General features: G+C 36.0%; 1 protein-coding gene across 1 annotated transcript; it reads right to left on the bottom strand.

Annotated features, from left to right (window-relative positions):
- Window positions 1-934: 934 nt before the first annotated feature.
- Window positions 935-12,416, bottom strand: LOC107023109. The gene is made up of 15 exons (XM_015223668.1): window positions 9,714-12,416; window positions 9,492-9,620; window positions 9,169-9,360; window positions 9,025-9,077; window positions 8,568-8,910; window positions 8,327-8,396; window positions 8,036-8,212; window positions 4,903-5,016; window positions 4,362-4,549; window positions 4,012-4,227; window positions 3,652-3,927; window positions 3,327-3,474; window positions 3,066-3,199; window positions 1,858-1,944; window positions 935-1,780 (listed from the first exon to the last, which is right to left on the bottom strand). The coding sequence occupies exons 1-15, from the start codon at window positions 12,414-12,416 to the stop codon at window positions 1,694-1,696; spliced, it is 4,917 nt and encodes a 1,638-aa protein (XP_015079154.1). The 3' UTR covers window positions 935-1,693.
- Between the last annotated feature and the right edge of the window lie 6,082 nt (window positions 12,417-18,498).

Here is an 18,498-nt window from a genome sequence, read left to right as displayed (position 1 = left end):
TGTGATGTTACTTCATAGGTAACTTTTTTTCAAAATAATATATTAAAGGTTTTAAAACAAATCATAAATATTTATAAAATTATATTTTAAAAAAGTGCATGAATTAATTCGGGATGTATTACTTCTTTACCTTTAATCATAAATTTCTAATTCAATCTTGAAAGAGAATCAAATTGAAAGTGTCCTCCTAAATAAGCGGCTCAACATAAATTTAATTGGGGATACGATTCGAACTCGAATAATTTTGAATGTCATTTTCATTAATCTATAATTTCATCGTGTTTTAGTAGTGTTTATGACGATTTTGATATTAGAGTTGGATTACTAATTGGGTGGGGTTTAGTTAGTAATGGGTGGGTAGTGGGTTGGTTTATAAATAATACAAATAAATTAAATTATAACCAATAGTTGAACATCAAGTATTTTAAAAATATTTAAATAGTTTAAATTTAAAATTATTAAATAAGTGGTCAATTTTGAACTCAAAGGTGGATGACAAGGGTATTTTGGAGCCAATAAGTGGATGAAAAGGGCATTTTGGAGCCAATAGGTGGATGAAGGATAATTTTGTACCATTTTCAATACTTCAAAGGTATTTTAGACCCTTTTCCGTTGATAATTTTAGAGGAATTAAAGATCTTTTGGCCACCTACAAAATGATAGAAGAAAATCTCTTGCAAAAGAGCCATAAAACTTAAAAAAGAAACCGTAAGTGACCCAAAAGCCAATCCACCCAAAAAAACATAACATGGTTTACAAAAGTTACAAAGATACTTTTTTTCTTTTGAGAATTCAAAAGTGACAAAGATACTTGTCAAAAACAGTTGCAAAAGCATTAAAGAAAATACAATTAAAATACAGAGCAACACATTCAGAAGAAAAAAAAACAAATACACGTACCCTAGAAAAACCCAGAAGTTACAAGTCGAACGGGTTTTCTGCTTGACGAGCAAATATGGTGTCTCCTCTTTCATTAAATATCGTAGACATGCGTAATACAAAGTTCCCATAACTTCTGGGCACTCAAAATTCTTTTCCCTCAGAGAGGAAACAACAAAATGAATATAGAGTTTAGAAGACTTACTATTGACTGCATCACTAAGAGACTACAGACCAATTGCCAATCTATACAGACTTGCTTACATTGGAAGTGAAAGATAATATGATTCATTACCTGTGTACAGAAGCAATATCTCGAAAATCAAACATCTACACATTCCTTGTGACTACGAAACTGGTGGCAACTACTAGTTTCTTCAACCACGCCACCTTATTGTAAGGATTCCAAAATTTTCAGATGACGCAAATCTTTGATTTTACCAATGCTTACCAAGTATCAACAGCACCATAACTTACATTTTTCTTCCCAATCCTCTGATAACTTCCGCCATGATACACAAATTTGAAGAAGTTTTTCTCGCTATCAGGCCAACTACTCCTATTTTCTCTTCATCTCGTCAACAAGTTTTCTGATGGTATAGTACAGTTTCTTACACAATTTTGTAACTTTGCAGATCAACAATGCACAATATCGTCGTTCCCCTTGGCGATTGAATGGAAAGCACAGTAGCACATCTTCATTGCAGCTTAGGGAGGTATATTTTCTAAGCTGAAATAGATTACAGCTTCAAAGAAACCAACGCTGATCCAGATCATCTTTTCACTATTAGAGAGGTACCATTTGCTGACTGGACTAGTTTACAGCTTCGAAGAAAAGGACCTGCGGTTGCAAATGCCCTCTTTCACACATGACGAGAACATCATCCCAGCCACCAATTACCTGAATATAAAATATCCATAATTAAAAAATCTTATGTAAAAGATGACAAGGAAAAATAGGAAGAAACAGAATATTACCTTTACGGTTTTGTCATCATACATGATCCACTGTCCACGATCATGACTGTAGGCAAAACAGTGATAATGCTGTCCATAGTAGCAAACCTGAAAGAAATGTTGTCATAAAAGCATCCCATCTTTAGAGACATACCAACAACATCAGAATTAAATAAACACTTGTTTAAATACAAACTAAACTTGGTTCAACATCCAAAAGTACTACAAAGTGATTCTTATATTCAACCTAGCAACATGAAAGATACCTTTAGGTTAAGCAAATGCAGATGAAGATAAATTCTTTTTTTAAAATAAAAAACAATCTCAAAGATATTTAGGCTTAATAGAGAAAAACCTGCACATGGGAACAAAAAAAGAAAGCTATGTCATTTGAGATATGTTTTGACCCAAACTCTGGGTGCAAAACAGTATATGTTGTTGACACAAACAAGGACATACCAAAAAAATGAAATAAACCTGTGGTGACCAAATAGTCACATTCATGCATCAATCATGTGTTGAATTAGGTCTTACATATAACTCACACCCCAAAAGCTAGCTCAAAGGGAGGAAAATTATCCAAGCCTTATAAGGAGTCAACTCATCTCATTAACCACCGATGTGGGACTTTTGTCATTCTTTAACACCCCACCTCACGCCCAATGCTTAGCATCTGGTGCATGGGCAATTTTAAATTTTGGGGGCCCCGACAACGGGTGAGACGGGCCCTGCTCTGATACCATGTTAATTAGGTCTTAGGCCTAACTCACACCCCAAAAGTTAGCTCAAAGGAAGGAGGATTACCCAAGCCTCATAAAGATTCTACCCATCTCATTACCACCGATGTGAGACTTTTGTCATTCTTTAACATCATGAAAATACAGTTAATAAAAAGGACACAATAATATCACGAGTACTTCTTTCATGAGCAATGACAGAAAGTAATCCTCAATTAGTTGAAACCGCAAAAAAATAAAAATGAACCAGCTGGCAGGTACTATTTGCAGAACAAAAACCAATTGGCATGATTTTATGAAAATATATAACATTGATGAGGAACGTGTGAGATTTTCCACAGCAGGAATTATCTGAAATATGAATGGATTTGTATATTCAGTGCCAGTGACTTGATTATATTTTGTCTCGAGCTAGTTAAGGGATTTTAAATACTAATTTCCTAACAATACATAAACAAAAAAGTCAGCAGACAATAGAAAAAGAAACATTACCACAGAAGTTAAGCAATGTTTGTTTTTCGGATCAAGACCCCGATAAAGGACGCCAATGTCCACTTCAGTAGATAAAGCTGATAATGTGGCTTTTATGTCATCTACATCCTCACAAGTATTTTGCCAACCCAAAACTGTGGGGAGGAAGAAACAAGTCACATTAGAAACAAATAGATTCTCTAAATAAAATTACATTACCCATTTGGCAACCAAAACAAATTAGAGAAAGGAGGGAAGGGGGAAAACATCAAAACTAGTTACCCGTTGTGAAAATATGTGGCGGAGCAGAGAGAATGTGATGAATATAGTTAAGTTTCTCACATCCACCAACCTCAGGATCGCAAGCCAACTGATGGTTCATCTCAACAAGATTCAGAAGCTCGTCAAATGAGCTTTCTGGACACATAACCTGAAAGGAAAGAACAAATACTCTGTAAAATGTGCAAATTAGCCCACTCCTCATGATAACAATAAAGAAAATTGCTCATTGTACAAACAATGTCACTTATTGAACTTAAAAAGATAAGTTTACTAATGGAAACTTAAGTTCCATCACAAAATTGCCTCAAAAAACAACAGAACATGCCTTCATAGTTCGGAGAGCACTGGCATTAATATTATGAAAGAATGATGTGTACTTCAGATGTCTAGACTCCAATCCACAATTATAGCAGTTCATCCGTTCAAAAATATCCATCCCGAAAAGAGAATGCACAGTACAAGCACTACTTGTGCAATCCCAAGAGCCCGTACAGCTGCTATCAGCAGATTCAGCATCTGAACCACCTAAAGTTGATGTAAATGATCGATGCAGGCAATCGAATATTACACCCAGTACTTCAGAAGAATCATTCATTTGAGCCTGTAAGTCTATATCTCGTTAACTGGATTCAAAGAAGTTGATGCTTAGTAAATTATGAAGCGCTTGATAGAGTTTCACATTTACCTCCTGAAAGAAATTACTATTGGGATAAAGGTTGCTGAGAGCAATTCTCAGAGAAGTAGGAGCAATAGCCTCTCTCTGCATCTCAGTTGAAGCCGTGTTCAAAGCAGTGAATATGTCATATAAAGCACATACCACACATGGATCACCCACATGATCATGTTCTGATGATGATCTTCGCAAAAAATCGTCTCGAAATTGTCTTAGATGCCACAATGACTAAAATGTGACGAGAAAACAAGAATAATCAGAGAACGCACTTGAAATAGAAGAAAACTGGGAGCGCGACAAACAAAGATAATTTGTCTATTATAAAATAAAACAATGGATTAGCACTTGTAAACACAGCTAACCTGTATAATGACATTTAGAAAGCAATTGTATTCTCCAACTTCATTCTTTAGCCCAGTGCCATATACATCATCCATTTCTTTGACATTTCCAAAACTAATTTCATTACTCAAATCGCCTGTTTCAGATATCATCCGCTGTCCCCCTGAACTTGCCATCAAGGGAAATTTCTGATGTGCGTGGAATGCATCTGACATAAAAAGGAGAGAATGCACACAGAAGGCACTTGAACAATCAGGACATGGAAAATATTATAGCAGTTAATTCTTCAAGCTAAATGGAAGAACAAAGACCAGTTTTCAAGCTATAGCACGTCACTTTCCTTCAGAAACAATTAGTAGAAAGAGTCTTAAATTTGACAGAAGATAAGAAAAACAGAGGTTAGGTAAGTTGTCTTCTGAATCAAGCTTGAGCAGTCAACTATATACAGATAGAGAACAGCCTAGACTACTAATTCCCGAAAAAATAAAGAACAACCTAGGTTAACAAACATTAAAACTATATTGGGAACTTGTTCCCAGAATGAAAGATAAATAGACATACCGAGACTTTGGCGTACAGCTCTCTTAAGGTCAGCTTGGAACCTTTCTTCATCATCCTCCTCCACATGTAGCTGTCTCAATGTCTTCGTTCCACTATCTCTGGTACCATTATTTTCTGGGGTTGAAATCAAACGATAATGAATTTATTTCACTTCAACAGAAGCAGATCATAGAACAGTTTGTAGTTTAAATTTCAAGGAAAAATATTGGAAGAGCACCTATTTACACCCACCAGCTTGTTTTTTTTAAAAAAAAATAATCTACAGAGGATTGCAGGTCAACTTGAGTATGACGAAGTAATGCCACAATTACTATATCACTTATCTGAACCAAGATGACTTGCTCCTTTAAAGTTTAACCAATGAAGAAATGGAAAGAGATGATTGAGTTCACCCATCACTGTTACTAACAGAAACAGAAATTAGCTTGGAAATAGATTTGATTGATTCAAAGATTCAAACAGATTTCTTTGTTTCAAAGATTCAAATACAGGATGTGCTCTAATTTTATAGCTTAGAAGAGACTTTCTATGTATTGGAAACAAAGAAAGGAAAGGTGCTATCTAATTAACTGGAAAACAGTGCAGCTACCTAAGCTCTCAGGTGATCTTGGAGTTAGGGATCTTAGGATCCATAACGAGTGCCTCTTGATAAAATGGTTGTGGAGATATGTGAAAGAAGAACAGGCTCTTTGGAGAGAAGTTAGACATCACAAGTATGGCCAGGACTCCCACTGGTGTACCAATGAGGTCACTATGCCATATAGAGTTTCAACATGGAAACAATAAGAGATCCTTCTGGACCAAACTAGTAGGAAACAACAAACTCAGAAGAGGAAATGGAGCTAAAATATTATTCTGGAAAGATGTTATGGTAAGACAGGAAGCATTAATGCAATCTTTCCCTGACTTATTTTTCTTTTTGTAGCAAAGAGATAAGTATTGAAAACACCCCTAAACTTGGCGTGAATAATTACTTTAGTCACCCAAGTATTAACAGCCTTAAAAACACCCCTCTACTTGATTGAGTAATTTAAAAACTCCCCTCTTATGCCACATGTGATCCACCTATGCTTGTATGTGGAGTTTTCTGTTGAAGTACCGTACACAGAGATATATATAGTAAAAAAGAAATAAACATTCAAATAATTAATGCGAAAATTTACTAAAGAAGAACTCTTTTTTCTTACCTCACCCCATCCCCTACCAGGTACCCCACCACCTCACCCCTAAAATTCTTATAAGTTACTTCTAAAATAAAATGTTTCTTGTTTCTTATCCACTCATCCCCCTCAAAAAAAAAAGTTCAAAAGAACTTTTTTTGGGGGTGGGTGAGTAGTGAGGTGTGAGGCTAGGGTACTGGGGAGAGGATGGGTGGGGTGATAAGAAAAAATAAATCTTTAAAAAGAAAAAAAGTTCTTTTATCTTCTTAAACTGCTAAATTCTTGACATTTGATTATATTAGATGTAAAAATTTCTATTACATATATCTATGTGTACGCCACATCAACAGAAAATTTTACATATATGCACATGTGGCATAAGAGGGGTGTTTTAAAATTCACTTAATCAAGTAGGGGGGTGTTTCTGAGGCTATCAATAGTTGGAGGACTAAAGTAATAATTCACGCTAAGTTTAGGGGTGTTTTCAATACTTATCTCATCCAGATATCACTCTAGTTGAGAGTTGGGCAAATGGTTGGGATATATAGGAGACATTTGAATGATTGGGAAATAGATAGGGTGGCACAATTGTTACATTTAATCAATGAGTTTAATGGTTTTGCTGCGAGGCCAGATACAGTCCGTGGGTAAACTCTGAGGATGAAAGGTTAATAGTTAACAAGCTCTATAAGAAGAAACTGGAAACTCAGCAGGGCCTCAGATTGGCTAGATGGAAATACGCAAGGACAAGCCAAGCACCAACCAAGATAAAATGTTTTGTATAGTCCGCAGCTAAGAGGGCTTGTCTGACTCGGGAGGTACTGCAGAGGAAAGGTGCAAAAATAGTACCAAGGCATTTTCTATGCAATGAGACAAATGAGACCAACAACCATCCTTTTTTTAATAACTGACCGACAACCATCTTTTTCTACACTGTCGAGTCACAGATCAACTATGGTCTCCGTTTTTGAAGCTCACTGGTAACAGCTGGACGATGCCAGAGCATACTGCTAACCTGTTGAGTCGTTGGATCAGGAGTAGAGGAAGTAAAAGCCAAAAAATTGGTGGAGAACTATTCCAGCTTGCATATGGTGGTCAACATGGAAGGAAAGAAATGAAAGATGCTATCAGAACAAATCAAACTCATACAGGAAAAGAAAATGCATATTTCAATTTTTGGTGTAAACAGGAATGTATAGAAAAGGTAGAGAAACTAGTAGTATGATAGGATCTTTGTAATTAGCCTTCATGGTCCCTCTATGTTCTAATTTTTGGAGGTCACCAGCATATACTTAATGCTGAGGAATACAACATTGCTAATTCAAAAAAAAAAAAGTGACGGATTATAAGAGCAAGATCGACCCAAAAAGTACCAACACTAAAAGCTAAAAGCCGTCATATTATTAAACCTTGTAATCTATCTTTGATCAATTGAATAAATGAACTCTTTGTTTCAATATCTAAAAGAAATCTTGTGTATTAGTCATTGGGTTAACAAAACAACCCTCCTCCTTTCTCCGGGCTTGGGACCGGCTGTGTTATAGAGAAGACATTAACTACCACACAGGCGGAGTTATCACATGAATGTCATTCCTATACAATCCCGAAGCTTTTCCAACGTTAGCCACTGTCATTGATCCCATGTACACCTTGCATATTTAACGAACTACTGTACACCAAATGATAAAGGAGCAAGAATGAATTTGAACTCTAAAACAAACACTTTCTAAGAATAGTTAATCATGGGTATATTACAGTCATCCACCATGAAGTTGTTCCTTGTTTTCTAAAACCAGGAAATGCCCTGTGATTTCTGACACTACCCACTTCCCTTTAAAGTAAAAATAAGACCAACTAGCATAAAATAAAAGGCATCCACCACCCAATCAAGTTGGAGAAGCAAAAAGAAGTCGTCATTCAGAAAAGCAGAAGCAGCCAAATATATAATAGTTAAGCAAACAACTGCAGCTCACCATGTGAAGAATCCAGAGCTTTTGATTCACTAACTTGCGTATTTTCCCTTTCAGAAGAACCAGATTGATGATTCCCCTCACTAAATTTAGACGAATCTTTCTGGCGCCTGCCTTTTCTTCCAGATCGCTTATCAGACATCAATATACCATCCTCTGGAGTTCCTTTGTTTGACAATCCTGAATCAGAGAAAAAATGATAGCATGTTCAGATGACATCATCCTAACCCTGGAACATTTGGTACAGAATATTTGGGAAGCATAAATTATTCCGTTCACAAATCAAGATGATACCATCTCTTTGTGACATTCTTTCTGGAAAGTTCTTTGAAAGACCATCTACACTGTTCAATAGTACATTGTTCTGCATCAAGGAAAGTCAAATATTACAATCACTTCATAGGGCCAACCAAATTTTAGCAACATCCTTGAAAATAACATCAAGGCATTTCGAGGCCTTAGTTATAACTTTAAATGATATGAGAAATCCAGAATGTAAAATTCTCTAACAGTAAAAAGCCAATCAGAATGTAACCTTCTCACTACTCTTCCATTGCTCGTTGACTTTCTGATCAATATCACAACTCTTCAAGTAAGTGTCAGGACTCAACTTTTGATACGGGTAGGACTCGGGATTTGTAACTGCATCCATATTCTCTTGAACTGTTCTTACAGTTCTCTTATGTTGCTCAGCCAAATGTTTCAGCTTAGCCTCATTCTCAATTCTTCTTTGATACTCTAAAGTTTCTTCTAGCTTCCTTTCCTCGGCTTCAAGCTCAATCATACGTTTGTACTCCTCTTCCTGTAGATCTAAGGAATTACCAGTTTGAGGAATTTCACTCTCTTGATCATCTCCATCATGAGCAAGTGGAAATGAGCTGCACCAAAACATACACTTGAAAATATTAAAGGCGTAAATGGTTTGCTAAGATGCCTAACTAGAGGGTACGTAAATGGAGAAATATGTCGTTAGGAACTAGGAAGAGACATACACATGATCCACAGTTTCATGGTGAAGCACATGCAATTCATTACCACTGTTAGGCTGCACAGGTAAGAGGAAACAAGTTATACTTCCCCCAGCAATACACACAAACAACTGCTGCAGAAACAATAATCTGACCCACAGCTCAAACCTTTGAATCTTTTGCTTTTCGATACTCTTGTTTCTTTTTCTTGTCCTTTGTCTTTTCATGGGCATGTTTAGACTTCTCATTTCCCCCACTTGAACTCTTTTCGGAATCACGTGCAAGTTCAGCCAGAAAAGCTTCCCTCGTGGCATCAGATTTCTCGGTAGCATCCTTCTCGGCCAGGTCCTCCAAGTGTGCCTAAGAATTAAAAAAAAACAATCATCCTAATCAAACAAAGAATGAGAAAGGCGAAACGACAAGAAGTCAGGAGTACAAAACAGCAGTAGAAGATTAAAAGAGCAACATAGGTACATCACAACAGCAGATACCCGCAGAAATGATTTCAATAGAGGCACTAAAATTCGCCGGTAATCTTGGGCAGAAGCCGGCTCAAGCTTCGACTCCAACTGCTGCATCCCGGTAACCACCCTCATAATTCGTGCATCAATTTTGCTAAGCTGCATCCATGAAATTGTAAGATCAAACAACAATCAAACAATGCCGAAAAAACAAAAAGAAAAAGAACGTTGTACTGTAACTGATCCACCAACCTCAATGGAGATATGTTCCTTCTGTCTCTGTATTGCAACTTCCACACTAGAGTCCACCTGATGAAGGTAGTCCTTCAGTCTCCAATCATCCTCTTCGCCAGACTCCAAGTCACAAAATTGAGACGTTCCACCACCGTAAGTTTCGTCAAATCCGAATTGATTTACATTAAGAGATTCTGCTTCCTTAAGAACATTTGATATAGCATCCAACTCAGGCCTATTGCTGATAATTGTAGTATCGTTGTCACTATCTATGAGTTGTTCTCGTCGCTTTCTCAAGACAGAATCATAGCTTTGTCGGACAAATTCTGTTTCATGTTCTCTTTTTTTACCCTCTTCTAAGCAAAGATCTTCAACTACCTGCAGTGCTTCCTCGTAACTTAGGTGCTCACATTTTCTCTCACACAAACCCTGGAGGTCGTAATACTCCTTCTCAAGCAATCGGAGAATTTCCGTACCTTGTTGACCTTTTTCTTCTCTTGAACGTGTCCATGATGCCAAAGCTGCAACACTTGATGGACCGGTGAATAACCAGGACAGTAATGCATCTGGGTCAACTAAAACTCCATCTTGATACTGATTACCAGACAAAATTGCTGTATTTCTGTCATTAGAAACTGCATCAGGATATGAACTGGGAGAAAGATTGCGCTCCAGGAAATACTGATCAAACAGCAAACACGAGCTGTCCTCACTGAAAACTATTTTCTCTAGATTGTCAATTCCATGACATCCATTGCTTGTTTCATCCACAGCACCAACTTTCTCGGGGTACCTCCCTAAGCCACAAGAATGAGAAAGTTCTTGCAAGTATTTTAATACCTTTTTCAGTTCTTCGGGACCCAAAAAGCATATGCACAGAGGGCTTTGATCAATATTGTAGTTAAGAAGTTGAGAGCCAAAAGAAAGACTCTGAAGTTCTTCCACCACATAATGCATAACCTTGCTGAGGTGAGTTGATGCAAGATATTTATTTTTAATAAGAGCCTCAAACACAGCACGGATTCTTTCAAGAAGCTTTGCTCGCTCAGGGTCATCAGACAGTGGCATGTCTTCAGGAAGTAAACAAATCTTTGAACCACCATCTTCATCACAATCCATATAGTCAATATCTGAGATCTTATCATTTTTTCTGCTCTCAACCATATTTACATTGAGTCGATCCCCTACTTTCTTCCTTCTAGGGGACGAGTCCCATTCATCTTCATGGCAGAAAGCCTCCAAATAGTCATCCTTAGGCCCCTCCCCATCATCTCTTCCATAGGTCTCATCTAGAAAACCATGGCCTTGATATCTTGATTGCTTATCTAGCATTTTCACTGCCGCATTAATATCTAATGGTTTCCAAGAACAGTTCAGAAGCATCTCAGCCCACTCATTCTCAACATTTTGAGGCAAAACTGACTGCATTTTAGGCAGCAAAGCTCCCATGTGATCATGCACAACATGATGAACGTGTGATTGAGAATCAGCAAAATTTTCATTGCACCGGCAACATCTCCAGAACTCCCATGTTTTATGGGTCTCGGCAAATGGAAGAGCATCAGAGAGTACTTCTATAGCCAAATGATCCTTAGAAGCAGTAAAATGTGTCTTAAGATCTGAAATTCTAATTCTAAGCAATTCTTTCTTCACATCCAAACTTATGGAATTCCAATATGACTGCACCCACTTCCTTCTCTCCGTGGAAGAAGCATTCTTCTTTGCATTTCCACTGGACCTCCTATCACGTGCTCTCTGACCCGATCCTGCAGTTGAATCCAAACCTTTGTCTCCATCATTCTGTGATTTGACAGTTTCTGACTTCTGCTGCAACAGCCTAGCAGCAGCTACCCGAACCTCAATCTCTTTTCTCCTCTCTTCAGGTGTCTTAGTCGCCTTCTTAATTTCGTTTGGTCTTCTTCCCTGAACCAATCTCAATTCCATTGGGTCCTCAGACACCCTCCTAATTGGAATTAACCTGAATTTCTCCTCCCCAGTACCTATATTCTTCATCCAAGTAGAAATGGAAGCAAAATTCGACTTCTGAATCAAGTTATGAAGCTCACCATGTATATGAGATATTCGAGCTTCAGGTGAGGAGATCTTCTGTTGACTCTCCTCTTGTAAGCTCTCTTTTGCAGGATCAATGGGGTTTTCGATTGCCAATGCTCTTTCACACTCCTGCACAACTTCCTCGTACTCCTTCCCGTCATTTGCTGCTTCGTACAACAAATTAGCATAGAAATGTGAAAACTCAACTGAGTACGGAGACAGTGACACTGCTTTCCTAGCACTCTCAATTGCATTCCTCAAATGCCTCTGTTTCGTATTAGGATCATCAATAATAGAAGCCACCTTCACACAAACTGTGCCCTGGACGCGATGAATCAGCGCCGAATGAGGCGAATTTTCATGCTTAGTAGACAAGTCCTTCATCAACCTAAGTGCTTTAGTATGGTTCCCACGTCGCAATGACGTTAGGGCACGCTCACATTCAAGCTTAATTGAAGCATAAGAAGCCGAAGACGATGAAGTACTGTTCTCATAATCATTTACAGCTAGGGCATCGTTTCTACTCAAAGATCCATTCGTAATTGAAGGAATCGTTGAAACTAGCTTTAGGTCAGCATCAATCGACGGCGGTGACCCATCTTCTGAGACCGCCGCCGGTGAACTTAAGGGTTTGGAGCGAGGAGCGACGGTTCGCTTCTTATGCCCCATCAATAATTCCTCCTACGTCGATTTAATCGAAGGCATATACAAAACCTATTTCATATCCATATACAGAATCTAGCAAATGCTCAGATTAAATATCTAACTATATACTCGTATCGATACACAGCAGATAGAGAAACTTACCGGCGAAGAAAGCAACGTCGGAATCGGAAAAACAATCGATCGGAGAGGAATAGAGTGTAATAATTATAAATATGTATAGGGAACTACGTATGGATAGTGTCACTCTCGTGAAGGGGGTAGGGGTATATGTATAAGGTTGAAGATATAGGTAGGTGGGAAGGCGATGTTTGGGAAGATATGTACTGTTGGGGAGAAAATCGATTTTAGTGGGGAAAAAGGGACAAAATGCTGGGGTGGCAATTTTTAGGAATTTTTTTTTTTTTTTAGTAGTAATTAGTAATCATTTGTTTTAAGATTTTGTTACCTTTTATGTTTAGGTTGGAAAAAAGGAAATAATTTTAAAATTTATAAGAAAATCGGTAGATTGAATTATGTCGTAATTCTTAATCCAGTTTAATTTAATTTGTATCATCCAAGTAATTTATGACCGTTATTGATGACTCGTCTAGTCGTCAATTTTAGGTTATTTTGATATGTTCAATTTATTAATTATTTTTTTATGGTCTGGAATAGTATTATTAGATAACTTTAGGATATTACGAGGGGAACTGAAATAGTACTACATCAGCATCTCTAATAGCAATGTTGTTAAAAGCCATCAGTGGAGTACCTAGACTGCTAGCATCTCTAATTATATCATTGTTTTTTGGTTGAAAAGATAGTTATATTATGACATAAGTTCAAACAAACAGTGACAAGTTAAGTTTCGTTAGTGGGCCTCCTTGTTGTAAGGTTCAGTGCTATTAAGTTTTGGGCCACATCCCAGCCCTAGATTATAGTACTAGGAAAAGAAATTATTCTAGCGAAGGATGTTCCTTGAGTATTCGCCTCCTTATCTTGCTATGCATATGTCAGTGGGCTAGTGAAAGTGTTGGGGGCGTCAAAAACTTGTCTTCGTAGTCCCTCCTTCTCTACCTTATCCACCACCCTATTTTGCTCCCGGTAGGTGTGCATTAACATGGGCGTGTTCAGCTTCAGCATCAATGATCTGCACTCAATCAGTAGGTTAGAGTAAGACATGTAATCATGTTTAACCCATTTTATGATATTTGAAGAGTCAGTATTGATAATCAAAGGTTTCAGATTAAATTCTGCAATATCCCAAGTTGCAGCCTTCTTCGCAACACTTGAAGCTCTGCCATTGCAGAGTTAGTTCGTGGAGTACTTTCGCTAAAGCCTAGGATTCATTCCCCAGTGTGGTTTCCGAACACTCATCCGATCCTTCCCATGCTCGGGTCGCTCACTGCTGCCCCATCGATGTTCAGTTTATAAGTTTTCCTGTCTGGGGGGTCCCAATTAACTGCGATGGTAGCTCGAGGTGCCTGTTAGTTTCCTTTTGTCTACCTGTATTCCATGGTTGATAGCAGCAACCCCATTAATGACTTCCTTTTATTGTTGAAAATGTTGTTGTTTCTTATGATCCATATTTCCAGAGGCAGAAAGGTATAAGCGTCTTCCAATTGATGATGTTATTAAAGGTTTTTTCCGTGTGTTTCTCCAATAGGCATCCCAATTGATGATGCTAATTATAACATTGTTACCCATCACACTAAGGCTGCCCAAGGTTGCTAGTTTAGTACAAGTAGATAAAGATTAGATACTATTCCGTCTTTATCAACACGCAAAATAAAATTAGCCTTTTTCGTGGGAGCTATCAAAACAACAAGATGATTAGTAACACTTACATTTCATATCCACATAGCACAGTATTCAACAGATTAAAAAGAAAGTACAAAAAATGACTTGAGAATATATGAGCACACTATTCAACTGATTAAAAAGAAAGCACAAAAATGATTTGAGAACATATGAAGCTATTTGTATCAAGGTGAGTAGATTTTATATTATGGATGTAGCTTGATCGTCACCGTGAATTAATATATCTTTTACTAACCAATTAACGTTAATTAATAAAATACTTAACTTGAAGATAAAGTTGAAATCGTGTCATTTCGTGGACTATCTACAATGTAAGATTCTTTGTTTATCTATATGAGGTAGAAGAGCTTCGGGGAGGAGTCACATCAATTGAAGATAGCAATGACCACTGACGTCTTTTCTTATTTTTCTGATGATATTTTTAGATAAGATTGTTGCTTAACAATTTTACACTTCTCTATATATATTTTAGATTTACTCCCGAACTTTGATAAATGGTACGTATTGCCCTCCATTACACTTTGCATTCACCTAAGACCCTATCCTCCAATTATATGTACACACATGCCCCTCTCACTAATTTGTACACATGTCTTAATCCTAATGAACAAACCATTTGACCTTTCTTTTTAACCCATAAACAGACAACCCGCCCCTATAAACCCAATAACCACCCAAATCCCTCTGAGATATATTCTAATTGAAAGACCCAAATCCAACAGGTCCGTTCCTATCACACAAAACCCTAGCCTCCATGAAGTCCGTCGATTCCGTTGCGTCTTGCTCGTTGATTAGGGGTAATTTTCTGATTTTTACTGTTCAAAAAGTACTTTTTATTGTTTATTGTTTCCGTCAAGTCGCTGGAGTTTCGCCGGAATCTGGCGAGTCCACCACCAAAAATCTCACTTATTTTTCTCTTTTTTAAGCAGTCGTGAACCAGTCACCATCCTTGTTGAATAAACAATCAAGAACCGACCACTCCACCACCAAATCTCCACCAGTAACAACAGCCAAACAACCTCTAAACACCCAATTTTTTCCAGACAAATGAGTTTACCATCACTGCTCTAATAAGCTCCGACCACCAGTTCACTTACAACCACTAGAACCCACTTGTTTTTCAAAACAACAACCAGAAAATCAGCCAGGAAACAATGTGCAACCATCCGTTTTTTATTTCCTCCGGCCACACCCAACCACCATTGTGGCCCTCCTCATCGGACAACCAAAACACCAAAAAACCCTTCATTTCCCGTGATCATTACCAGCAGTGTGTTAGATTTGGGTCTTTTAATTAAAATATATCAAAGAGGGACTCGGGTGGGTATTGAATTTATGGGGCGGCTTGTTGGTCTATTGGTTAAAAAAATGTCAAACTGGTAGTTCATTAGGATTAAGACAAGTGTACAATGTCAGGGGACCGTTAGTGAGAGGGACATGTGTGTACCTATAATTGGACGGGCAGGGGCTTAGGTGAACCCAAAGTATAACAAACGGCATATACGTACCATTTATCAAAGTTTGAGAATAAATTCATCCTTTTTTTTCATTTCTTAAAAGATCAAACTTTTTTATTGGAATGGCTTGTGTACCTAATAAGTTAGTTTGAAAATAAAACGGATCTTGAGTCTCAAATCTTGTTTAGAAAAAATAATAAATCAATGTTAATCATGATAAATTATCCAAATGATATGATAAAAAAATTAAGAAATTGTTTATCTTCAAGTTTAAAATTGTATGTTCACATCATCAAAATGTATGAAATTAATTATTTAACGAAAAAAGACCTAAAATATCCTTAAACTATTGAAAATGGTACACAATTAACCTCATCCACCTATTGGCTCCAAAATACCCTCCCCATCTACCTATTGGCTCATGATACACTCCTCATCCACCTTTGGGTCCAATTTTAGCCACTTCATTAGTGGAGCGACATATAAAATAATCAAATAACTCTTTTAATTACGTGGCGCTCAATCATTGGTTGTAATTTAATTATTTAATATAATTTTAAACCTACCCATTTTTAAATAAATTCGCCCAATACTTATTAATCTCATCCTAAAATATAATTTTAAACCCACCCATTACCCGCTCGATCGAACCAATGGGTTCTTTTGGTATTGAATAGGGCGGGTTAAATAAGTATTAAAATGTACTATAGTGTGACCATTATATTAATCTAAATTAATCAGGTCACAAAGAAAATCTAAGATTCTTTTAGAGAGACAAATTGTATACATACTGATGTTAGAAATTTATATAAAAAATTCAAAATGTAAATCTAAAGCTATTAAGTTTAGCTGAATTAATCTCTGACTTCGTTCACTACCAAAAAAATAAAGACATATAATGATAATATATATTTTTTTAGAGGAAATTGAGTTAATGTTATTGCATTTAAAAAGTTGCTAAAGTCTTTAACATTATTTATATAAAATGTTGGCTAGGAATATACATATATATTATTGCCGTAAAAATATATATAACTAAAATTTTATTATTATTGTTAAATTCTTTATATGTCATTAATGATTGCTTGTTTGATTTATATAACTATAATTCTATCACCAATCAAGAAATATGAACTACACAGACATTATGTTAGCAACTCATATTTGACTTCACAAGAACAAAAAAACATATTTTGTCATGTATATAATGCATGTATTTATAATTTATATTAATTGATAAACTCAAGCTTATTTATTGAATTTGTTCTTCTAGGGTATTTCTTGATGCTCATTCATGACATTAGGAAGATGTTTCTATTGTCATGACATCAAAAATATATTTTCATGCTCATTTATAATTTGATGCTCAATATTTTAGGGCGTATATAAAAAGCACTGAGGCGGATTTAGTTAAAAATAGGTGGGTAATGGATAGGTTAAAAATTATATTAAATAACTAAATTATAACCAATGGTTGAGCGTCACATAATTAAAAGTATTATTTAATTATTTTAAATGGTGCTCCGTTAATGAAGTGGCTAAAATAGGACCCAAAAGTGAACGAAGAGGGTATTTGTGAGTCAATAGGTGAATGGTGAGGATATTTCGAAGCTAATAGGTGGATGAGGGATAGTTATGTACCATTTTCAATACTTCGAAAATGTTTTAGGCCCTTTTCAATTATTTAATATACTAATATAATCGAAACAGAATACTATCTTATTAATTTTCATTTGTACAAGGAATTGAAAATAATAAAAACATAATAATGTGTCGATAATACAAAAGTAAATAAATTCATTAAGACTTGATATTGCAAAGACTACAAAAAGAAAAGTGACATGACTAGTACAAGTTTACCTCAAAATGGGAGAGTTACAAAATACATTTCTCAATAGGCCTAGTATAAAATCGTATGGAGTTGAGACCATTATGAAAGAATAAATATATCAAATCAATTGGTATTTAACGCCTATCAAATAAAAGATGTGATGAATAATACAAACATATAAATGTTTTTAGAGATTTTCATAGTACAATAATGTTTTGTATGTGTGGATTACTATCTTTTTTTTATTCTCTATGAGTGAAGACAATTAGTTTTTTAAAGCTGAAGTTTTTCTTTCATCAAGAGTGGGAACAATAGAAGAGGGTTGTTGGGCGACGGCCTAAATCGAAAGGCTAGATGTAGATCATCCATAGTTTGTTCAACATGAGGAATGACTAGCGGAGCATCAGGATTAGCTCCATATCATACCTCACGAGAGAAGTGGTCTTTAATTCATCCCTCTTTACAGTCTTGACTTTCCAGCACTTTGATCGGAGATCCTATTTTCTTTAGTAAAGAGTTTTGCTAGCGGAGCAAAAACATGCTTATTCAATTCCATAGCATATGAGAATCAAAATTTCAACATTGATTTACATAAATTCTAAAACACATATAAACAAATTTATATATGTGGAAGAAGGTCATCAACTAAAAAGAAAAGGTTGATCTAATCATCTAAACAATAAAAAATTATTAGCAATTAAAATTTAATATCTTAACAATGATATAAGTCTATCACAGATAAATAATAAATTTAAGTTGGAATGCATATTAATCAGATATAATCAAGTAATAGAACTATTAAGTGTATAACAAAGATACACGTCATACGTCATGTATGCAATACTTCATTAATTTAATATAAATATTTAGTGGTATGAGATTATATTTTAAAACTTTTTCTTGTATGAAGTAATTTTCAACGACTTCTATATGATTGTATTTGTTTTCATATCTAATTTGTTATATATTTTTATTATTATTTTGAATTATTATTTTT

The sequence above is a fragment of the Solanum pennellii genome, chromosome 6 (genome assembly GCF_001406875.1).
Source record: "Solanum pennellii chromosome 6, SPENNV200".
NCBI lineage: Eukaryota > Viridiplantae > Streptophyta > Magnoliopsida > Solanales > Solanaceae > Solanum > Solanum pennellii.
The sequence above is the reverse complement of the archived record's forward strand: the minus strand, read 5'-3'. Positions and strand labels throughout refer to the sequence as shown.